This window comes from Camellia sinensis, chromosome 2, assembly GCF_055761805.1.
Source record: "Camellia sinensis isolate YWXY chromosome 2, ASM5576180v1, whole genome shotgun sequence".
Taxonomy (NCBI): Eukaryota; Viridiplantae; Streptophyta; class Magnoliopsida; order Ericales; family Theaceae; genus Camellia; species Camellia sinensis.
Window position 1 is genome coordinate 221937607 of NC_138962.1, and position 25559 is coordinate 221963165.

The 25559-nt window shown below is 34.0% G+C and overlaps 2 protein-coding genes and 1 pseudogene across 2 annotated transcripts; 1 reads left to right on the plus strand and 2 right to left on the minus strand.

Annotated features, from left to right (window-relative positions):
- The first annotated feature begins 10921 nt into the window (after nucleotides 1-10921).
- On the plus strand, nucleotides 10922-12901 carry LOC114261310 (delta(8)-fatty-acid desaturase). Its single transcript, XM_028201549.2, has one exon. It carries the CDS (start codon nucleotides 11332-11334, stop codon nucleotides 12649-12651), a length of 1320 nt encoding a protein of 439 aa, XP_028057350.1. The 5' UTR covers nucleotides 10922-11331; the 3' UTR covers nucleotides 12652-12901.
- A 1545-nt stretch (nucleotides 12902-14446) lies between these two features.
- Nucleotides 14447-15407, minus strand: LOC145820662 (acidic endochitinase-like; annotated as a pseudogene).
- A 6734-nt stretch (nucleotides 15408-22141) lies between these two features.
- LOC114302484 (hevamine-A) lies at nucleotides 22142-24349 on the minus strand. The gene has a single exon (XM_028247518.2). It carries the CDS (start codon nucleotides 24158-24160, stop codon nucleotides 23258-23260), a length of 903 nt encoding a protein of 300 aa, XP_028103319.2. The 5' UTR covers nucleotides 24161-24349; the 3' UTR covers nucleotides 22142-23257.
- Nucleotides 24350-25559: the final 1210 nt, after the last annotated feature.

Genomic DNA, 25559 nt, shown 5'->3' on the forward strand with positions numbered 1-25559 from the left:
TAAACAGTAGTGGTTCCACGAGGGAACCGACAGAGATCTCTGTAACAGTAACAGTCAGTAACAGTAGTTGCTAAGGATGCCACAATACAGTTCAGAATAGAGGATATACATTCATTCAATTAACAGTAACAGTTCAGAAAGCAGTACAGTTCAATTGTTCAGAAGATAATCATTTTGAACATATCTTTACACAGTTGTTACTCACAGAGTTTGGGCTACAGTATGCTAGAGCGCGCCTCCCCAGTCGCCAACCCTACACAGTTAACAGATTGAACACACACTAAGCTACACAGTTGGGAGATAACATAATTTAACCCCTAATGCCTCGGTGTGTTCTACATCTATCCTCAACAAGATATCTAAAACTAGGCCTAAGAATGCCTAGAATGGAATGAGGATGCAAAGATGTGATCAGAAGACTGTTTCAAGATGTTCAGAAAAACAGAGTCCCGCTCGAGCGCCAACTTTCCCCGCTCGAGCGGTCATGCAACAAAGGTACACGCTCGAGCGTCAATTTTCCCGCTCGAGCGTACTGTAAAAGTACTGGATGGGTGAAATCTCCGCTCGACGCCCACTCGAGCTTGAGACATGACTCCGCTCAAGCGAACTGTAAAACAGTGCAGAGATACTGGATGCTCGGATTCCACGCTCGAGCGGCACTTCCCCCGCTCGAGCGGAAGTGCAGAATCTGGGAATTCCAGATTGCACCTCCAAGCTCAAACTCACATTCAAATGCATCAAAACCAATCCTCTTGGGCCCATTTTCTGGAAAACATTTATAAACACATAGAATATCCTAGTTCAAAGCTCAATTTTGATAAATCAAGGCCCAAGGGTGTTTAATTCAAACTCAATTTCAAACCAATTTCATGAACAATATGAACACGCAAACATGCATGAATTCAAATCATTTGGAAGTTCCAATCTGATGCTCTAAGGAGCCAATTGATCCAAAGACAAGTTGAAAACATGGACCATTACAAAATTATGAACATGCATGTTCCATTTCACCATGGATTCAACTCAAAACTCATCAATTCAAACATGCATACATGAATTATGTTCTAATCCTACATGTATGAACTAAAACATGGCTAACTCTACAAATGAAGCATGAATCATGCAAGAATCAAGTCTATGACAACAACAAGAAGATGAATGTCCTACCTTAGTCTTGTGTTCAAGGTTTAGGTGTCCAATTTGACAATTTGCACTTCAATTCCAAGCAATTCAAGCCAATTCACTAGAACAATTCAACTCTCTCCCTTCCTCTCTCTCTCTAAGGCCGGTTGAACAAGGAGAAGGAACTAATGAAATGTTTTGATTCATGATTCAAGCATGCAAGGGCTCTAATGTGTTATATTGAGTGGGCCACTAAGGGTGGCAATTTGGCAATAAGTCCAGTTCATGTAATTTAACACCATTAATCTAATTTAATCATACCTAATCAATTTTCAGATAATTATGCCATAAAATCACATTAATTATGAGGATCCTAAAACATCAATCAATTCTCGGTTCGGCCACCGACAAGGCCTTCAATTAGCAGTTTGAACGAAAAACACGAACATATCAAATAATCAATCAAACAGATAGATGCACAATTAAACAGATAGACTCGGTCAATTAATTCCAGATTCCAGTCAGTCAGTTCAGTACTTTAATCAGTCCAATTATCAGTCATTAATCAGTAAACAGTATGATGTTTGTTACAGATTGTATTCAAAAAACATGAATACAATCTTCTTCTTTTTTTAAAAAAAAAAAAAACACAAATTAAATGGAGTGTAGAAAAACACAATAAATTAAGTCCAATCACAATCACAAAATATAATCCAATAATCATCAATCAAACAGAGTGTAAAAATACAGGGCTTGTTTGGTTTGATTTTGGGAGATGAGTTTGGGAGATAAAAAGTACGAAAAGTTGTTTGGTTTGATTTTTTTGGAAAGATGTTTTGGAAAATTATTTTGAGAGAGAGTTTTGGAAAAAGTGATTGATTTGATGTTTATGAGAGAGATATTTGTTTGGAAAACTTGTTTGGTTTACAAGTTTTGGGAAATTTTTTTGAGAAAATTTGTTTGGTTTGAGTTTTTCTGAAAACTCATTTGTAGAGAAATTTTCCCAAAAATTTTTGGGAAATTCAAACCAAACGAACCCACAATCACCGTATTGAAAAACAATGAAGGCAATTGGTAATTAAAAAATAAAATTATTTAAAAAAATACAAATTAAGTTAATTGATGGTTAAAAAGCACAACTTTTTTTTAAAAAAAAATATAGTGTGTACTTTATGTGAATCTAATAAATACAATCTATTTTTTTTTCCCCAAAAAACATAGACTTAAAATTCAATCACCGTGTGTTTGTATTAAAAAAAATGAATAGAATCTATTTTTTTTTCAAAAAAACACATATTAAATGGAGTGTAAAAAAACACAATCATTTAAAAAAATAAAATCACCGTGTGATCAAAATAGAGTGTAAAAAAACACAATCACATTTTTCCTCATAAAAAAAAAAGAAGCAATGAAGTCACTTGATAATTAAAAAATATAATTTTTTTTTTATTTTTTTCAAAAAGCATAGTGAGTTAAAAATCTAGGGTGCTGTTATGGTGTGCAACCCCTTAAGGTTGCACACCATATGCAACCAACACAAAAGATCCAAGTGGAAGGTGTAAACATAAAACAGGACAGCAAACAGAAAGGCGTAAGTTTAAGGTGTAAGTTGCACACTTAAGAAAAGTCCAAAAACTAATCACAAATTAAGCACAATCATTTTTTTTTTCCCGAAAAATACAATGAGTTAAAAAACCCAATAACAAAAACTAATATAATCATTATCATCAATAGTGCGTACTTTATGTGAACCTAATGAATACAATCTAATTTTTTTTTCCAAAAAACATAGATTAAAAATAAGATATTGAAAAATAAACAAAATTTTAATCACAATCACAAAATACAATCCAATCATCATCAATAATTAGTATTTTATGTCAACCTAACGAATACAATCATTCTTAATCAATTTAAAAATATAATCACTATATTAAAAAAATAAATGATTTACTCACAGATTTCAAAATGTTTTTCTTCCAAAATTCTGTCCCAAAGTTGTTGCCGCTGTGATAGGAAAGGCTCTAAGATTCTATCTTTCTTTATGTGAACTCTCTCTCTCTCTCCCAAATTTTTTCTTTAGGTTGTTATGATAGGGAGGTTGTTGTGGCTGTTGTGATAGGGTTTAGGTTAGTACGTAGTAATGGGTAATAGAATTTAGGGTAATAGGTAACAAGGACGGAAAATATATGTATATATTTTTTTTAAATCAGAAAATTACGAAGTTAGGATTGGAATAATGGAGCATTTCTTTAGGTTGCTGTGATAGGAAGGCTCCTACGACTGCCGTAGGTTAGTATGTAATAATGGGTAATAGGGTTTAGGGTACTAGGTAGCAAGGGCGGAAATTTTATTTTTTTTTTAAATCAAAAAATTAAAAAATTAAAATTGAAATAATAGAACTTTCACAACATTTGTGAATTAAAAACACTATTTTTTTTATATAATATATAAATATGCTTCCCATATTACTTGTCAATCCAATATTAATAAAATGGGCTCCAACATTAATGTATTTGTCTGCTACAATGCTGACACAATGTGGCTAACATCATATTATACAGTAACATGATAAAACTAGATGATTAATACACATTTTTATACATTTGTTGTGATTAATAGTCACTTATATATTTTAATTGATATTAAAGGACACCCATCTAGAATTGAATCCCAATTCAAACAAGACTGATTCACAAGTCTGCTTGGTTTGAAAGTCTCTAATAGTTGCTGCTTATTACTTAACGACTTTGGACAGCAAGAGTTGCATAAGAAGATTTGTTCTCTCTATAATAATAGCTACTTTTTCTTTTCTTTTTGTTTGGCAACAACTTTTCTATTGTATGGACTTTTAAACAAAAACTCCTTTAGAAGTTAAAAAAATATACTATATAGAAATTCATAATTGAAAAAATCACGGCTTAAAAACCAAACAAAAAAAAAACAAATTTTTGCCAAACAAAGATTTCATCAACGCATTTTGGTGGCCAAAGATCGACTTCTCTATACTTATTTATAATAAAAATAAAATAATTTAAAATAAAAATAATTTGGTTAATCAGTTTTTGTTAGTAGAAGGGACAAATTCAATGAGAAATCGTGAACTTGTCCAATTACACCTATTTAAATTTATTTTAATTCATAAAATATATTTAAATGGATTGAACATTGATATTCATTTTGTTTAAATGAGTACGATATCCACCTCCATGGCCACCTTTACCACCACTACTAGTGTTTCACCACCTTCTCTTGAAAAAAATATTCATTTAAAAATAATTATGATAATAATTGTACAATTATTTAAAATTATAAAAAAATATTTCTTCTGCCAAGTTTCTCTCCCACCATTCTCTTGAATGATGTGGTAAGAAAAGACAAATTATGACTCGCGCTTCTGTACTTCTCTCAAAACCTTCCAAGCAGCCTTGCCATATAATTCGAGAGATTTGTGAGGGAGAAATTATGTGGATAAATAATTTTTCTTAATAATGATGTTTTATTGAAAAGTCACTAATTAGAAAGAATCAAAATAAAATTAAAAATTAAAAACAAAATGATCCTTGAGATAAGGACTAAGGGTGGGTTTAAGATGTTTTAAATAAATATATTTTTTTAATTTTTATAAAAAAAAATATGTAAAAAAAATAAAGAAAAAATATTAATTGATATAACTTAAATAAGTATACTTATGCAAAAAATGTACACCTATATAGTTTTAACCTAAATAAGTCCCGATTTGGTTTTTGTATTAGACTAAAAAATCATAAAAGACAAAAAAAAGTTTTAAAAAGTCAAAAAAATAAAAAATAAAAAGTCAAAAGATCAACAAAAAAAAAAATTGTCATTTCAAAAAAAAAATCAAATAAATAAAAAAATCTCAAATTAAAAAAACTAAAAAACCAACCAAAAAAAATGATTGCGAAACCACCTTTTAAGACTTAAGTTTGGCAAGAGTTTTTTTTTTTTCTTTTTTTTTTTCTTTTTTGGGTTAAAATATCACATTCAAAATAAAATATCACATTCAACCCATAATTATTATACCATTCTCTCACAAAAAAATCAAAAAATCAAAATCTTTCTCAAATCAAGTTTTTTAACATATATTAAAATAATCAAAAAAATCAAAAAGTCAAAAAATCAACATAAAATATTTTGGCTGCATAAGGAATCCAATGTGGATATTCCCACAATAGTGGTGGTTGTAACTTGTATTGTACAACTTTTACTGATTGTAATAAAAACAAAAATGATTTGGACCACTAAAAAAGGACCACTAATGCATCTTTAATTTGTCTTTTTCTTCTCTTTTTTTTGTCTTTTACTTCACTATTTTTTTTTTTTTTTCATATAGGTGACAGCTCGTTAAAGCTGCATGGTTGCAGCTCTAATTAGGGCTGAGCATGACCCTAATAAAAATTGATGAGGTGGAAAATAAAAATATTTCAGTGCGACGCTCAGACATGTCCAATTGTGTTGACGAGTCGTACAATCAAAAGTAAAAGATATTTTGTGATTTAAATCGTGGAATGCATGTGAACCACTTATAAAAACCACGACTCTCTTTCAATTCAAATAATTTTAAAAAATAATAATAAATAATCGTGAAAAGGTCCTTTAACGCGCAATCCATATGCGTCATTTGACATATTATGGCTTAGTTACTAAGCCTCCGTTTGGCAAGAAAAAACCCAAGTTTTTTTGGCTAAAATAGCCACAAAAAATAAAATAGGCTATTTTAGCCACAAAAAACAAAACATCAAATCCAACCCATAATCATTACAATCTTCTCTCACAAAAAAAGTCAAAAAAGCCAAAAAGCCAAAAAGTCCTTCCCAAACCAGGCTAAAATAGCCCAGGCTAAAATAGCCAAAAAACCAAAAAGCCAAAAAACCAACCCACTTCCCAAACGGAGGCTAAGCGTGCTAGGATGCTGATTTGCTTTGCCGGTGGGGGTCACAACTCGTGTAATTGTAAATTTAAAGATTTGACTTGGCGGATAAGGGTTGAGACTTGAAGATTTTTTTTTTAAGATTTTAATAAGAAATAAATTTGTTTTGAAAGATTTATTCGAATCATAAAAATTTAGTTTTAAAATGGCCTAAAATATTCTATCAAAAAATAAATAAACTTGTGTAATGGGTTTTTATGTGTCCTTTGAGATTCAGCTATAAAAGTTATGTAGATAAAAGGTTTGCTAATTATTGTTTCTAAAGCATGAATAAAAGATTAAAAAAATTAAATTAAATAACACCATATATATTTTTTATTTAATCTAATATATTTTTTAATATTTTCACATATTTTTAAGATATTTTTTTACACAATTTCTAACATTAAACAATGTATGAGACACTTATTAGCATTTGTCTTAGATAAATTATATTTTGCTCTTTTTGTATTTGATTTTTTTATTTTAATTTTAGACTTTCATATTTCAAGTTTCTTTTTAATTTATTTCAAAAATTAACATATATTAAAATTAAACAAAAACAATCTTGGCCATCTCAAATGTGTTGACGGTGACTCATATAATTCATAAGTGCTTCAAAATTATTAAGTAATAGTTTCTAAACAAAAATTTCAACTTTTAAATATTTTGACAAAATGTTAAAAAAAATTCCAAATTTAAAAAGGATTATAGAATTTTTTTCTTTTTTAAAAAAGCAAAGAATAGTTTGGGTACAGTCGGTGTTGGGCGGTGTCGTTGGACTACGTTGGTTTCAAGATATTTATTTGAGATGAGCACATATATATGCTGCCCGCCCCATCATCTATGTCCCCTCTGGCCCACTTGCCCAAAATATCTTAGCAATTGATTACCCATTTAACGAAAAGTTACGATCTACATAAAAAAAAAAATTCAAAAAAGTTGGATAGCTCTATCCTACTACACAGCCCATGGTAACAATGGTGTACAACTTCAAATGCATGTTCATTTGAATGAGAATGATAGATAATTTTAAGGTTGTTTTGGCAACATGCATAAAAAATTAAAAATAAATTTTTAATTTATTTTGAATCTATTTTGAATCATATCAATTCTCACATAAAATAATAAAAAGCGTCAAAAATTAAATTTTTAATATCTTCTCAAAACAACCCTTAGTTTGGATACCCAGTACCATATTTCCTTTTGAAGTTCTTTCTATACTACAAACAATAACGGGTTGTTTGATGTATAAGTTGTTTATATTTTTTTTTATTTTATTTTAAAGATTTGTGTCATATTATTTAATACAATTTTTTTTTTATAATTTATAAGACATAAATAATTTTAATAAGTTGATTATCTAAAAAATAAGAGATGAATGTTTTTACTTTATTTTTTAATTATTAATTATTAATTTTTAACTTATAATAAATTACACTCCTTATAATGAGAAAAAAAGATTAAGACAAACAAATATACAAGATGTTTGATTGTATTTATTATTATAGAGATTTATAAGTTTTTATTTAAAATATATGCATCAATGTCCTTGATCACTTGCTATTTTGGGAAAATTTAATTATTTAACCTTTTTAAATTTAATAGTCATATTTAGTTGGGAAAATTAGTCTAGGGTCCCTCTACCACTTTTCGTAATGGAAGAGATCCACAAAATTATTTTTTGATGTTTAAGGTCCCTAAACATATATCAGAGAAATTTGACTTTTGTCTCTCTCTCTCTCTCTGTCTACCTCATTTTGATCACCACCACCAGAGGCCCTTCTTTATTCGACTTTCGCAAATCGCTGATCACAAAGCCTCTATCTTCTTTCTCTTTCGCAAATAGCAAAGTAAAGAACAAAAGTAGATCGCCGAGTTCGATGGATCATCGCTGACCACGCCGCCGGGTGGAACACAACGACTCTTGGGATCTAATTTATGAGGTCGCGAGACAGGTGGCGAGGTTGAAGATGAACGATGAAGGACCTCCCAAAGCCAGAGGCCTTCTCGGCCCTCCTTGGTCTCTCGCTCCACCGTCTCTGAAAAACATCAACACCTCTTTCTATGTCAATCAGTGCCTCTCTCACAATCTCTCACAGTCCAATCATGTGAGTAAGTCTCATAATGTGTGTATACTTGTTCCCTCTTCTCATCTAGTTTGTTGATTTTTGGGTTTTGTTTTTGTTTTGTTTTGCAGTTTGAGCAAGCGAGAAATGACCAAATGATGAAACAACAGTGCTCTTCTTTGATTTAGGGAAGACAAACCAGATAAATTTTGTTTTCACCGCAAAACCAGCTTCAACAACAGATGATGGGTCAAAATAGAGGATGGAGAGTTGTTAATGGAAGTGGGTTCGACAATAATAATGGAAGATATGCGAGCCCACTGGGTTTGCCTCAGTCCGCATGGCCTCATTTGATGGATGAGGATTTTGATGCTGCCAATGCTTCTATTCAGAAGGAGATTTAGTTGGTGGGTTGGTGTGAAAATGGAGATATGGGTGAGCAAACGAAAGAAAATTGTGTTAGATTTTTAATCAATTTTTTCTGATTGAGTCAACGTACAAAGAAAATGGTTAGTAAATTGGAGAGAAATTCTGGAATTTTCAAATTTCTCTGGGTTCGTTTTGACCAATTTTTCTGGGTTTAAATTCAAATTCAAATTTCTCTGGGTTCATTTATAAACTAGAGAAAATTTAAATTTCTTTGGATTCATTTTAAGTAATTTTCTCTGGATCAAAAAGACACATTATTTTATGAAATTCAATGAAATTCCTGAATACATCTTCAAAAAACTAATCATCACATAAATTTATTCCAACAACTGTTAATAAGTTAAAATAAATCAAAAATCAAATTTGAAGTTACTTATGATTGTTTATTTTCCCTTCCTTTCTCAAATCAGAGAAATTTAAAAGTAGCTGTGAGAATTTCCCAAACTACAAGTTTCTCAGTGAAATTTCACACAATTGTGAGAGATGCTCTCAAAAAGCTTCTTTTACAGAACCAGAACCAACAACAACATTACATATATAAATCAGAGAATTAATTACAAATTTCTCTGGAGATGTAATTTTGTGAAAAGACAGAGAAATTTCTCTAGGATGGTGCGAAGTATATGGAAGGCAGAGAAATTTGGAAAAAGGGAGGGCAGAGAAATTTACAGTGGATAGTTTAGGGAAGGACAGAGAAATTTTCTCTGGAAAGTCCAGAGAGAATTTCTCTGGACTAATTTTCTCTGTGACGTGAATTTTCTCTGGACCAATTTTCTCTAGATCAACTTGAGGAACCTTACACATTATGAAAATATTAGATGTCTTTTTTACTATAAAATCTTAATACGAGGGACTTTAAAAAAAAAAACCCCTATTTAGTTTGGTTTTTAATTTTTTTTTTAAATTCAAATTTAATATGATAAAAAAATAAGAAATTAAAGTGGCAGTACCACAGTAACCACAATACAACTGACCGCATCTGATTAATTCCCATCAACTGGTCCCTCAAGTTGCCCTTTTATGATTCATGGGTCTCTCAAGTTTCAATTTCGAGGTTTACTTAGGTACTGCTATTCTTCTTCTCTACGCGTGATAAAAACAAAGTGGAAGCGCGTGTAACGTTATAAGAGCATTTTTGGTTTAAGAATTCGAAGAGAGATGTGAAATGAGAAAATAAGGCGGTGAATTATAAATAAAATATATATATTTTATTTTTCTTTTCAAATTATTGAATCAAATACGGATTAAGAGTCTAATCACGTTGGAGTGATTTCTAGAATTATATTTTAAGATTATGTTTGGTTCAAGAATTTTAAAAGAAATTTTTTTAAAAAAAAATAGAAGATATATAAAATTAAGTGAAATAATAATATATTTTATTTATATCTTTCTTTTTTTTAATTTTTTTTTTAAATTAAACACAATTTAAGGAGTCAAAATCCTAAATGATTTTATTATGTAGTGTTCTAAATGATTATATTATGGAGGATTCGTTTGAGATGTGAGTTGATTTTTTAATTATTTTAGTTTGAGATTAAAAAATTTCATTTGGGATAAATTTTTGACTTTTTTGATTTTTGTGAAAGAAAAATAAAATAATTATGATTTAGATGTAATGTTTTATTTTATTAAATTTAACAATTTATTTTATTTTTTATAATTATTTTAACTAAAAATTTTATTTTGAATTATGCCAAACAAGGACGTAGTAAAGCCACTTAATTATATAATAAGAAATCATGATAAAATTTTGAATCTACACTCCTATTATGAGCACGGTTAGTTTAGACGTGGAAAATTCTTCCTAAGTGGTGATATTAATACAGTCACTTACGGCATCTTTAATGGTATATTAATTTTTTTATTAAATTTGAGAAAAATTTTGAGAAAAAATTCCCTTTAATATCAAGATCTTCAACGAAAAGTTTTGTGACCTCGTCAAATTACTGATTAACCAGACAAACGATTGGATAGATGTCCGATCGGTCGATTGGCCAGTACAAATTTTTTATAATTTTTCTTATTGAGGTAGTTAGTGTAATTTTTTCATAAACTTTTATCTTGAGGTGGTTATTCAGAACGACATCCGGTAATGAAAATCTAACGATAATGAATAAAATTTGATGAAAGATATATTGATTCTCAATTTAATAAAAAAATAAAATCTTAAATTTAATATCAATTTAATGAAATTATTGAAACTAAGAAAGAAATTATTTTTTATTAAATTTAAATTTAATGATAAATTTTATAGATAAAAATTCGCACCCATAGTATGAGTACAGTACGATTCATTTAGAGACGTGGAAAATTCGTCCCACTAGCTCTATGGCCTGGCGTGTGACATCTCTCCTCTTCCTAGAACGTGTTCCAAGCCCCTCATCCACGACTGCCTCACGTGGGTCCCACACCCCTCTCTCCTCTTCCGACTAGGTCGCTCCGCAATTGCCTTGCCTTTCATACCCCCCTCTCCCCTCTGTCGCTCTACATATACTCTCTCTCTCCCCTCCTGTTATCATACATTTCTCTCTCTCTCTCTCTCTCTCTCTCTCAAAATCTAGATCTGAAATTCAAAACCCAGAATTTACAGAACAAAAAACCAACAAAAAAAAAAAGAAGAAAAAAACGTTATATATATATATATATCATCACAATCGATTCAAATCATCAAAACAAAACACCCCATTCAGGGGTTGTTTTGATCATTGAATAGACATATATATATATATATATATATATCGTGTTGTTGTTGTTGTTGTTGTAGTTGTAATAGTTTTGATAATGGAGGTTAAGAAAAAGTACATAACCCAAGAAGAGTTGAAGAAACACAACAAGCCAGGTGATTTGTGGATCTCAATCCAAGGAAAAGTTTACAATGTCACGGATTGGGCTAACCAACACCCGGGTGGGGATATCCCACTCCTGAATTTGTCTGGCCAAGACGCCACAGACGCTTTCATTGCTTTCCATCCAGGTACTGCTTGGAAACACCTTGATAATCTCTTCACTGGTTACCACTTAATCGATTTCGAGGTCTCCGAGGTCTCTAAAGATTATCGGAGACTCGCTTCCGAGTTCACGAAAGCTGGAATGTTCGAGAAAAAAGAACACACTGTGATTTACTCTCTCTGTTTCGTTGTTTTTCTCTTTGTTTCTGCGATTTCTGGTGTCCTTTGTTCAGATAGTTTCTGGGTTCATATGGGTTGTGGTGGATTGTTAGGTTTTGCTTGGGTTCAAGTAACCTATCTAGGTCATGATTCAGGGCATTATAATATTATGACGAGTCGTGGGTTTAACAATTTGGTTCAAATTCTAACTGGGAATTGCTTAACTGGGATCAGCATTGCTTGGTGGAAGTGGACTCACAATGCTCACCACATTGCTTGTAATAGTCTTGATTATGATCCTGATCTTCAACATCTCCCTTTTTTCGCTGTGTCTACGAGCTTGTTCAAATCGATAACTTCGTGTTTTTACGATAGAGAATTGACATTTGATCCCGTTGCTAAGTTCTTTGTGAGTTATCAGCATTATACATTTTACCCTGTCATGTGTGTGGGTCGAATTAACCTGTTTTTACAGACCTTTTTGTTGTTGTTTTCGAACCGAAAAGTACCCAATAGAGCTATGAACATATTGGGAATACTTGTGTTTTGGACATGGTTTCCTCTTCTTGTTTCTTGCTTACCCAATTGGACAGAGAGGGTGTTGTTTGTGCTTGTGAGCTTTATTGTGACCTCAATTCAGCACATTCAGTTCTGTTTGAATCATTTTTCGGCTAATGTTTATGTCGGACCACCTAAGGGGGACAATTGGTTTGAGAAACAGACGAGTGGGACGATTGATATATCGTGCTCGGCTTGGATGGATTGGTTCCATGGTGGTTTGCAATTTCAGCTAGAACACCACTTGTTCCCTCGATTGCCCCGGTGCCATTTGAGGAGGATATCTCCGCTCGTGAGAGACCTTTGCAAGAAGCACAATTTGCCTTATAGAAGCTTGACTTTTTACGAGGCTAATGTGTCAACGATCAAGACTCTTAGGGATGCGGCGATGCAGGCTCGGAATTTGCTATGGGATGCTGTCAATACTCATGGCTGAGGTTGATCATGATTTATGAATAATCCACCAGAAGCTTTATGAGGGTAAATTTGATTTTGTATTTTTTTTTCTTCGAGTTGAGGCATCCAGGATAAACAATTTTTTTTTCTTATATGTTGTCTTTTTGTTTCTTAGATGTTATTTGTATTCAATTTGTTATCAAGTTTTTTACATATACTCTGCTTCTGATTGATTTTATGATTGGGAATTTGGGATATTTTCTCAATGATATTAATATTGTTCTTGTAAATATCTAGTTGTTGATCAATTTTGCTTAAAATATTATATTTCAAGTTGTTTGATTGTTGATGCAAACAAGAATACTGAGCCGTTTGTTTCATTAAATTAATGGAAATAAGATCAATATCATCGGCCACAAATCCAACTTGTATGGCTTCCTAAATTATTAAAATAAAAGGGGTGACGCGTTGTGTATGTAGAGACGAATCCACTTGTCTGAGTACGAGTTAATTGCTACTAGAAGTCTTACAATATTTGGAGTTTGGAATTTTAGAAGGGATAGAAACTCTGCAAATTTGAATGTGAATGCAGAGCTATGAGAATCCCAATTTAGATTTTAGTCTTCCTCATGGTAGGACTACAAACAGTAACATGTTATGTTGTAGTAGTGCACATGCTTGTGTCTGAGTCAATTACTACTAGAAGTCAACATTTGGAGTTTGGAATTCTAGTGGTTCAAAGGAATATTAGCAGTCAATTGTTTGAATGTGATTTAAACAAGAAGCAATGGGATTCATGGAAATCATGAACGCGGAAAATTCAATTAAAATGAATCCTTGTGATTCATTGGTCGTGGCTCAACTTTTTCCAATTTTTTTGAGCGAGCAATCCCATTTTTCACGTTGAATTTCTTTGCATACTTTTTAACTTCTCGCGGAGGTTTAAATGTTGTAAGTGGGGGTCTATGGTTGCCCAATATTGCACACCATCGTTTAGCTAAAAAAAATTCCTTTTTTATTTATTTATATTTGATGATATGGATTTTTTCAATCACCCTAATAAATGATGTGGATTTTAACCATGTCTACCTTTTTTTATGAAGTGGCTATTATTATCAATACAATATCTGTTCATATTTTTTTCTTTTTTCTTAGCAATGAATACATCTCTTTACTTGTATGACTAGATGTTTAGGATGACTTAGATGTTTAGGCTAGCACAATTGCTTTGGGCTATTTGGAAGCTATGCTATCTACTAGAGATGAGAAATTGTTGAAGAAACAAGAAGTTTTAGATTTTAGAATTGCTTCTTAATGAAAGGACTATAACCAATAGCATGTTATGTTATAATCACAACATAGCAACTCCATAATTGTGGTTGGCTGGTAGTCCCTTGACAGCTTGTTGTTTTGATGTTCCAGAGTATAGATGCTCCTTTATTAAAATTTGCCATCAAACCAACCTTCAAAACACACTCAACTTATATATATATATATATATATATATATATTTGTATATGCAAAAGGGGAAATTATACATTCCAATATTTATATATGTAAATAGGATACATATGAAACCACAAGGGCATGTTTGATTGGAAGGATTAAAGTGTGGGATTAGGATTATTAATCCGTGGGCCCAATCATCCTATGTTTGTTTTGACATTTGGTTTAGGACTATTAATCCAATGGATAATTAATCCAACAAATTTGTAGGATAATTAGTAATGGGGTAGGGGTGGGATAGTTAATACCACACTAATTTGATAGGATTATTAATACCTCACTATTAGTATTGTGAATCAAACATGGCCCAAGAGTACTATGAAACATCTTTAGACATGGCTTTTAATGGAAGAGCTGTAACCGGTCTGATCATCATTGTACTTAGACCAAAGCATCACACCTCCGTACCTGGGAGAACCCTTAATTGCCGGAAGCACTTTGGAGGTGAGATCCGAAACGGGAATGAAACCGCTTCCAGCTGCATTGGGAGCAGCAGGCAGACCTAGGAGAATCTTCTTAGCTGGAATATCCGAAATCCATTGCTTCCACGCATCTTCAAGATTTCCAACCTTCCCGGACATGCATTGGCAAGGAGGGTTGTTATAGAATTGAACCCAAACATAATCGAAAAGACCGGTCTTGAGTGCACCTCCAACCCAAGCATCAGGGAACGGACACTGGGGAGCTGCGGTTAAGTAAACCTTCTTACCTTGCTTGCTGTATCCAGCAAGGCACCGGGCAAGATCATCCCAGCGTTGGTTTGTACCTCCCTCAATATCAAAGTTGATTCCGTCCAACACGGCAGCACCAAGTGGGCGGGACGAGGATTGTCCCCCCAAGAAGTTGTTCCAGAGATAAGTCGCGACTTGTCTAGCATCATCTGAGGAGGCTAGGTAGTAGCTCCCTGCCCCCCCTCCAATAGAAAGAATCACCTTGATTCCCTTAGCTTGACATGATTTAATGTCTGAGCTTAAACCGGTGCAACCATTGCTATATGGATCACAGTGACCGGCAAGGTTGATCATGGAAGTCTGACCATTGCCAAATGTCGAAAGAAAAGCAAGGTTCACAAAGTCATAGTTCCCTGTAGCACAAGTCTCCGCTAAAGTACCTTCGTTTCCATTTTGACCCTAGTATACAGCAATCCCTCCAGCGTTAGAACCCGACACAAATAGTAGCATTAGCAGTGGGAGGAAGAGGAAGTTTGCCAGACTCATTTTCTTGAATGCCATTCTAAGCTAGATAGCTAGGCTGCCTCGGCTTTGATTTCTCAAACCAGTGTAAATATGATTGAACTGTGTTGTTTTTGTGCACAAACATGTCTAGGAAGGTATGCTTTTTATAGGGCTAGGGCTTGCTCAATAATGTTTGTTTTGAGTTTTGTTTTCTGTTTTTGGTACCAAATTGACTGGCTGCTAATTTGTGTTTATGCTATGATCCGTGGCCAAGCAGTCGCTTAGTCACACCTTATCTGAAAGACATGGTTTAACGTAGACGGAGTTGATACATAATCAACTTTCTTGTCCTTAATTGCATGGCTATTTCTTGTGAGATTGCAGTGTCTCTTGTAGCTTTTGTCCATTGCAGTGTTTCTTAGCTATTGTCCAGGATGGCATGCACTCTGGCTGGTTGTTTGTTTTTTTATTTTTGTGTTTTTGGAAAGAAAAGTAAAGTGGGTTGTTTTTGGAAATGTTTTTCCAAAAACAGTTTTCAGAAACAATTTATTGAACAAGTTCTTTACTATGAAAGCAAAAAAAAAAACAGAAAACGAAATACACAACCAAACAGAGTGATGCTTTTCATAGAGGGCTAGGGGTGGCTCAGTAATGCTTGCTATGAGTTTTATTTTTCTGTTTCTGGTACTAATTTGGATTGCTGCTAATTTGTGTTTATGCTATGGTGCGTATCCGAGATGGTCTGTTGGTTTAAACGTAGACGAAGTTAATACCTAATTAATTTTAACTATCCTTAAATTATACAGTTAGGCCATATTTGTTTGGGCGGACTGGATTAGCATTCCCATGACTAATAGTCCTAGGACTACGAATCCGTTGGATTATGTATCCTATCTTAACTAATAGTCAAGTTTAAAATAATTAGTCCGTACTTCAATTGTTTAACCAAACATCGGATTAGTAATTTTATTAGATTATTAGTCCAATCCCAAGCTCATATCCTCCCAAACAAACATGGCCTTAGTTCTTTTGATATTGCATAATTGCATTGTCTCTTATCTACTGTCCATTGTTGTTGAGGAGTCATTTGTGATTTATTGAAATCTACATAAGGCGCTGTGTATGCGTGCATGGTAGCTGTCAAAAGTGGTTCAATGCTTTAAAATATGTCATAAATCTGCAAGTTGTTAAAAATAGGCAAATTGCACTGACCATGTACCTAAGGTTGTATTTTCATTTTAAATATTTATTTATTTATTATTTTTGTTTGGATTTTAGATTTTATTTATTTATTATTTTTATTTATCAAAAAAAAATGTTTGAAAAATCAGCAAGCCTTACAAATATGAAGCTGGTTGTTTTGTGCTTAAACTATTCCCCTTTTAAGTTTGTAACATGAATTGTTGGTTGGTGGAAAGAAATAATATGATAGGTCCGTCCTATTACGTGGCATGTGCACATGCCCCATTCAATGATAGTATACATTATTATATGAGTTTGGAACATCACATGGTCATGAATACGGTCAATAATATTTTGTGATTTATTCATTATTTCTCTTATTTTTCAAATCATGTAGATATATAATCTCTTGTTATTAGGCATAAACATCGCCATAAAAGTATTATAAAAAGACAAGATAATTACTTTTGTTAAAATTACTCTACTCCACCTACTCCACTATACCTACTCTCCACCCACATCTCCTATATAAAGGAGACTAACCATGTACATAATATATAACAATCATCACATACAATTTATTCTCTCTCTATTTCTCTATACATTAATTTTAACATGGTATCAGAGCGAGTTTAGAACCTAATATTTTCGCTTCACCGGCGAGCGGCAATCTCACCTTAGCCGCCCGCCGGACCTCAACCTATTTCGCTGTGATCTCTATCAATACATATAGCTTCCAGTTCGCCGCCACCAGAGGCGACTTCTCTCCATACAAAGATCCACCACTCTCATGGGGTAACAAAGATATACATACATAGACTCTCTCTCTCTCTCTCCATATGCAGCAATGGAGAAAGGGCAAACCTCCTCAATCGCCGAAGAAAACCAACAATCCAACGAAACCACCACGCACCGAACCTTAGCTTCCGCCGCTGCAATTATCACATTCTTTGTTTCATTCACTGCTGGCTCCACCATGTCTTTTGGGTCATCTATTGGGCAGAGGTAGCTTTGCCACCGACCTCCACTTCTGCCACCGACACGGCATCACCCACTACGACATCACGCCCCAGAACCTTCTCATTCTAACAATGCCTGTGGTTCATGGCATTGCCCAAGGCCCCAAAGCAGTGGATGATTGGTTCCAAAAGCTCAGTTTCAAAAAGGAGAAGCTCACAAAGCTTAACTTCTACTTACACGACACACTCAGTGGCAAGAACCCAACTGCTGTCAAGGTAGCCCAAGCCAACATGACTTTCAAATCTCCAACCCTTTTTTGGCCTTTCCGCCTCGCCGGAAAACCAGCTCCACCGCAAGTGCTCCAAACCGCCTGCGGAACTCCGGCATACACCTCCCCGGAAGTCCTCCGCTGCCGCGGCTTCGACGGCGCAAAGGCCGACGCCTGGTCTTGCGGTGTCCTCCTCTTCCTCTTGCAGCAAACTCCTTGCCCATGGCAGGGCACTTTTCTCTCTCCTCAGATTCTTTAGAAATCTCTCTCAGATTCTTCTCTCCGCAACCCAATTCATTTTCTTATTATTATTAGAGAAATGACTTGAACCTTCCTTGGGCCACCCCCACTGAGAGTCTCAGCGTTGTTATTATTATTATGAACCCAATCCCTACCCACCAGGAAAGAGAGACGGATATATTATATAAACTTTTCCATTCACTCTTTTTCAGCTTTTTCTCTTCAGGAAAGAGATAAATATATTATATAAATTTTTTCATTCTAAAATATTCTCCACCCAAAACCATCATCACATTTTCCACCGCCCAAACATTCTTTATCTTATATATATATATATATATATATATATATATATATATTTTCTTTTTTCTTCTTTCTTCTTTCCACCGCCTAACTTTTCCTTGAACCTCAACTTTTTATCTTTTATTTAAAAAAAAAAAAACCTTCTATTCATTCCATCTAATTTTTCTGCTCAGTCTTGTCCCTTCAAGCCATTCAGATTTGCACAATAAACTCATTTTATTCATATAGGGACTTCGCCCTGATTACAATTTTACACAAAAAAAAAAAAAAACAAAACAAACAAACAAACAAAAACAAAACAACCACATCCACAGGCGGGATATTTCTTCTCTACTCTGCCGTCGGTCTCTTCTTCTTGCCTCCGTCCTGGGAGGCCCTTGACGGTGCTGCCTCCGTGTTTCCCAATCCACTGAGCACGTTCACTCTCCCCTGCTCCTCCACTGCAGCATATGGCGGACTTCCAAATCGGAACATAACGGTGGCCTTCCGCTTCAGCTCCTTGTTTTCCGCTTTTAGCACACATATCTCTGCTCGCGCATCCTTATACATGCGCTGGAGCAGAGCCAGTTGGGCGTTTAACTGCTGCACCTCATTTGTCCTACTCTGAACCCGGTGCGACAAGTTTGTGACCGCAGTCATGGTCTCTACACATGACTTCAATGTATACTGATTGGCCTCAATATCCGATTGCACTGCCATTTTTTGCTCCACAGACCGCATAGGAAAGTTCAACGGAGCAAAACCAGAGGCGCTTGGTTGAGGTTCAAAGGCAACCGCACCGGTTATCTCGCTTATGGACTCGTTGAGGTCGGGAAAGAGAGTGAGCAGACCACGGGAATAAGAGGCCATGTTCTGGGTAGCTGAACGGGAAGAAGCGACCATGTTATGGGTTGCTGAGTATTTCAGATGTTACAGAGTGTTTCAGGGTTTGCAGCTCTTAGAGAAAAACTCTCAGAGAACGAAGATGTTTCAACTGGTTTGTTCTGCTTCCAAGCCTCAGGCTTCGCTTTGGTTTATATAGACAATGCCGAAGAGGACGACACGCGCTCTGTCGATCACGTGCATCGCCGCGTGTCTGGCGCGACTTTTGATGGCTCGCCGCTCGATGATTTCTGTCGGGCACAGCTTTTGATTTTGAGGGCGCGCCTTTTGAGGGCTCGATATATATATCCATGCATATATATTTGGGCAGCCTATATACACAATCATACAGTGTATTCTACATCGGTCCGGCATGACCCCATAAACTGTCCCGACATTGATTTCGGTTAGTTTTTACAACGGTCCGGCATGACCCCATAAACTGTCCCGACATTGATTCCGGTTAGTTTTTCCAACGGTCCGGCATGACCCCATAAACTGTCCCGACATTGATTCCGGTTAGTTTTTACAACGGTCCGGCATGACCCCATAAACTGTCCCGACATTGATTCCGGTTAGTTTTTCCAACGGTCCGGCATGACCCCATAAACTGTCTCGACATTGATTCCGGTTAGCTTTTACACCGGTCTGACATGACCTCGTAAACTGTCCAGACATTATCTGCTACAACGGTCTGACACAACCATACAGTGTTCTCTACAACGATCTGACATGCCCGCACAGTGTCTTCACCAACGGTCCAATAGGACCATACAGTGTCTCCTATCCTCTTTTATTTTATGTATTAGTCTATTTTCTTATTTTGTTACTCTTTCCAAACTCAAGTTGATTTGTGTCTATCCTCCTTGAGTTTAAGGGGGACTGTTAAAACTACTCCACTCCACCTACTCCACTACACCTACTCTCCACCCACATCTCCTATATAAAGGAGACCAACCATGTACATAATATATAACAATCATCACATATAATTTATTCTCTCTCTATTTCTCTATACATTAATTTTAACAACTTTCATTGTGTCTAAAAAATAAAAGACATTTGCTCCCATTTTTATGAAGAAAAAAAATAAATTAACAGACAAAGGGCTAAGCATGTGCTTTGGCAGATGGCAGTGTTTACCTTTTAGTATTCATATAAGACTTTCATGAAAATGATTATGAAAGATTTATGATCTTTGGATTACACTTAAAATAAAACACCACACACTAATTAAGATAATCCAAAGATCATAAATTTTTCATGACCAGTTTCATGAAAGTTTTTTCATGATTCCTATCTTTTCTCTTCATTATAATTGGGTGTGATTCAAATCATGGGTGGCCCCCAAAGGGTTGCAATTATCTTCTGTCTTTAAAAGACATTGGTTACAAAGTAGAACTCGAAATAGTGGAAAAGAAATCAACCAATATATTATCTTTTAATAGTCACATAGGATTTGAATCTTCACCCTTGCTCCATAATTACTCTCATATTACTGCTGCACTTAAAACACTAATTATTTTATTTATTTATTTGTTTAAATCAAAAATCAAATACAACATATAACTAATATAAAATAAAAATCAAAGTGGAAGGAAAAAATCTTAAAGCAATGCACAAATAATAAGATCATGTGAGTAAATTCGAACCTCTGATCTCCTAATAAAGTACAACAGTTCTAGTCACCAGGTTAACCTCGTTGATTCCAAAGATATCAGTTCAAAATGAAATTACTGTTTATTTATTTATTTTTGATAAATCAGTTCAAAATAAAATTATTCACCATGTTTGTTTTCAATTTTTTGAAAACATTTTTCAAAAAATTCTACTTTCTTATTTTTTGTATTTTTACTGAATTTTTTTAATATTTTAAGCAATTATTTTTAATTTTTAGACACACCTAACATAAATACACTTAGAAAGTATAATTTTAGTGATTTTTTTTAAAAAAAATCCACTAAATACCAAAAATACAAAAAAAAAACAAAAACAAAAACAAAAACAAAAACAAAAACAAAAACAAAAATTCAGTATATTTTTCATATTTTTGTGTATTTATTAATTTTTTAAAATATTTTTTTCATAAATATTTTATTTTTTAGATACATTTAAGTAAGGTGCATATAAAAAACTAAAAAAATGCTTAAAATTTCAAAAACATTCATTAAAAATAAAATAAAAAAATATGAAAAATAAAAAACTTAATTTTAAAAAAATTAAAACCAAACACACTAATTGATATCATAAAATGTGTGGTCAGTAATATTTGTTTACAAAACCCATCATCGTATTGTTATTTTTTCTTAAATTTTTTGAGTCTTGGTTCATTTTTTTTGTTTCTTTGGATGGATAAGTCTTGCCACATTGAAGGAATGAAAAGTTGTAAGAAAAGGCAGGGGAGGAGAGTTTGGAAGTTCCTTAACACTTTGCATCAAATTGATATTGTGGTTATAGCAACGTCGACTTACACCAATTCTACATGCTGAGTTAAACATTAAATTGTATTTGAATTTTAAATTTATAAATAAAATAAAAAAAGAGAGTGAATTAGAATTTTTATATAGAAAATTTATCTAAAGTGATATGATATTTCAATTCGTCAGTTTCTTTCTTTCTTTCTTATTTTTTTCATTGACTTTATCATAACAAGAAACTGGCAATAATATTAAGTGTAATATCTACTATGATTTTTACTATGTGATGGGCTAAATCCCTCTAATATAAAGTTTAGAATAATGCTTGGGACCCCCTTTTGGGGGTCACCCCCTTTGCCATGTGGTAGGGGGTGATTGGAGGAGCAGGAAAAAAAAGAAAAAGAAAAAGAAAAGGTAACCAATAAGAGAGAGAAGGGGTCAAAGGGGGTGGGGGGAAAAGGGGGATGAATCATTACTCTAAAGTTTAAGGGGAGTGTTATTTGGTTTGAAAATTAAATTGAACATTTTTTTCTTTTACATGCCTATATTATTCATACAAAAAAATAAAAATATGTGAAGTTTGATTGGTTGATGCCATTTGGCACTCGTAATACTAACCAATCAAAACTAAACATGTCTATTTTGGCAAAAGTAAAAGCCTGAAAAAGCAACGTCAATATTTCTTAGATAACCCATGTGATTTATTTAACAAAGCAGATTCCCTCGTAAGACAAGTCAAAAATCTTATCTCTTCAGACTTCAAACAAATTAAAATACACATCTCCTCCTCCATTTAAACAATAGCTCAGCATGAAGGAGGGGCATCGTGCCCACACAAGTTTAGTCCAACATTTATTTGGAGATTTATAGGCCAATTTTATAAACTGGGCATAATACTCAATAAGTCCCGCTCTAAATTAATAGGCCTACATTTTCGATTTTGTCCTTATAACTTAACCCGCTAACCCACAATTCTTAATTCACACCAATTCTCATAACAAATTTTTCAATGATTCTCAACAGGAAAAAACACAAATTTATGAACTAATATCTCCATAAAAACGTCACTCACCACATATTGGACTAACTAATTAGTGAGATTGGGCCATTCACTCTTTCTCTAATAAGTGAAACTAATGGGCTGGTACGATAGCTTTGGGCTACTTAGACGCTATGCTGTCTCCTAGAGATGAGAAATTGTCGAAGAAACAAGTAGTTTTAGGTTTTAGAACTGCTTCTTAATGGAAGGACTATAACCGATAACATGTGAAAAATTATACAATAGTTCAGAGAGTATCACATGATCATATTTCTTTATGAACATTCATTATGTCTCTTATGTTCTTTAATCACTCAATACAAATAATCAATATTCTATTTTCTCCACCAATCACATTACGTACCCATGTAACCGTACTCCGAGAATACTAAATAATCACCCCTTAACATGATATGTTATAATCACAACATAGCAACTCCATAATTGTGTTTGGCTGGTAGTCCCTTGACAGCTAGTTGTTTTGATGTTCCAGAGCGTATTTACATGCTCATATATATTAAAATTTCCATTCACACCAACCTTCAAAACACACTCAACTTATATATAACCTTCAAACACACTCAACTTGTATATATATATATATGCAAAAAGGGAAAATAACATATTCCAATATTTATACATAATGCATGTAAATAGGATAGATATGAAACCACATGAGTAGTAGGAAACATCTTTTAGACATGGGTTTTAATGGAAGAGCTGTAACCAGTCTGATCATCATAGTACTTAGACCAAAGCATCACACCTCCGTACTTGGGAGAACCCTTAATTGCCGGAAGCACTATGGAGATGAGATCAGAAACGGGAATGAAACCGCTTCCAGCTGCATCAGGAGCAGCAGGCAGACCTAGGAGAATCTTCTTAGCCGGAATATCTGAAATCCATTGCTTCCACGCATCTTCAAGATTTCCAACATTCCCGGACGCGTATTGGCAAGGAGGGTTGTTATAGAATTGAACCCAAACATAATCAAAAAGACCGGTCTTGAGTGCACCTCCGACCCAAGCATCGGGGAACGGACACTGGGGAGCGGCAGTTAAGTAAACCTTCTTACCTTGCTTGCTGTATCCTGCAAGGTACCGGGCAAGGTCATCCCAGTATAGGTTTGTACCTCCCTCGATATCAAAGTCGATTCCATCTAATACTGCAGCGCCAAGTGGGCGGGACGAAGATTGTCCCCCCAAGAAGTTGTTCCAGAGATAAGTCGCGACTTGTCTAGCATCATCTGAGGAGGCTAGGTAATAGCTCCCTGCCCCTCCTCCAATAGAAAGAATCACCTTGATTCCCTTCGCTTGACACGATTTAATGTCTGAGCTTAAACCAGTGCAACCATTACTATACGGATCACAGTGACCGGCGAGGTTGATCATGGGTGTCTGACCGTTGCCAAATGTCGAAAGAAAAGCGAGGTTCACAAAATCATAGTTCCCTGTAGCACAAGTCTCCGCTAGAGTGCCTTCATTTCCGTTTTGACCCCAGTATATAGCAATCCCTCCAGCGTTAGAACCCGACACTAATAGTAGCATTAGCAATGGGAGGAAGAGGAAGCTTGCCAGACTCATTTTCCTGAATGCCATTCTAAGCTGGATAGCTAGGCCACCTCGGCTTTGATTTCTTGAACTAGTGTAAATATGATTGAACTGTGTTGTTTTTGTGCACAAACATGTCTAGGAAGGAATGCTTTTTATAGGGCTAGGGCTTGCTCAATAATGCTTGTTTTGAGTTTTGTTTTCTGTTTTTAGTACCAAATTGACTGGCTGCTAATTTGTGTTTATGCTTTGATCCGTGGCCAAGCAGTCGCATAGTCGCACCTTATCTGAAAGACATGGTTTAACGTAGACGGAGTTGATACATAATCAACTTTCTTGTCCTTAATTGTATGGCTATTTCTTGTGAGATTGCAGTGACTCTTAGCTTTTGTCTATTGCATGTGTCTCTTAGCTATTGTCCAGGAAGGCATGCACTCTATCTGGTTGTTTTCCATTTTTTAATTTTGTGTTCTTGGAAACAAAGAGGGTTGTTTTCCAATTTTATTTTTAAAAAAATTTTCGTGTCCTTTTTTTTTTTTTTTTTTTGTAAAAAAAATTTTCAGAAACAATTTTATCAAGCAAAATCTTTTCTATGAAAACAGAAAATAAAAAACGAAAAACAAAATGCAGAGTGATGTTTTTCATATGTTGGCTCAATAATAGTTTCATTAATTTGTGTTATTGATACTAATTAAGTTGGATTGCTGTTAATTTGTGTTTATGCCATGATGCGTATCCGAGATTGTGTGCTGGTTTAACGTAGACGGAGTTAATATGTAATTAATTTTAATTATCCTTAGATTATATTATTAGTTCTTATGACATTGCAGTGTCTCTTAGCTATTGTCCATTGTTGTTGGTGAGTCATTGTGATTTATTGAAATCTATTTATTGTCTTTTAGGTTCTGCTTGTTTTCAAAGATAAAATATAAGGAATTGATAGTGACTAGATTGTTAGTGAGAGGATTGATGGTGTGGAGATATCAAATTTTCTATCAAATAAATGACCAAATGTGAGAGATTTGGTCATTTATTTGGTAGAAAATTTGGTGCCTATAGCATTTCTCTTAGTAAAATTGTGTTTGTTTTGATGATAGTTATTAGTGTAGGAATTGTTAAATTAAATAAATATAAAATAATAAAACAAATTAAATTATGATTTTTACTTAACAAAAAAACAAAAATATTAAACATTAATGTTGAAAAAAAATGCCCAACATGTAAAAAAAAAAAAAAAAATGTAGTTGACCGGCCGGTTCGGACGACCGGTAACATCTTAAGCTGAACGGATTATTTTCTAATACCATCTCTCAGTTCAAACAGCTAATACCGCACCCAAAGCCTTTCATAGTCCGAAGGGACTACCAATCCGGAGTACCACGAACCAAACAAACATGATTTATGTCCACTGTTCATCACTAAAAGTCTAGAGTGAACTCCTACAACA

Coding starts and splice junctions, on each gene's coding strand:
- LOC114261310 (XM_028201549.2), top strand. CDS start 11,332: ATGGAGGTTAAGAAAAAGTACATAACCCAAGAAGAGTTGAAGAAACAC.
- LOC114302484 (XM_028247518.2), bottom strand. CDS start 24,160: ATGGCATTCAGGAAAATGAGTCTGGCAAGCTTCCTCTTCCTCCCATTG.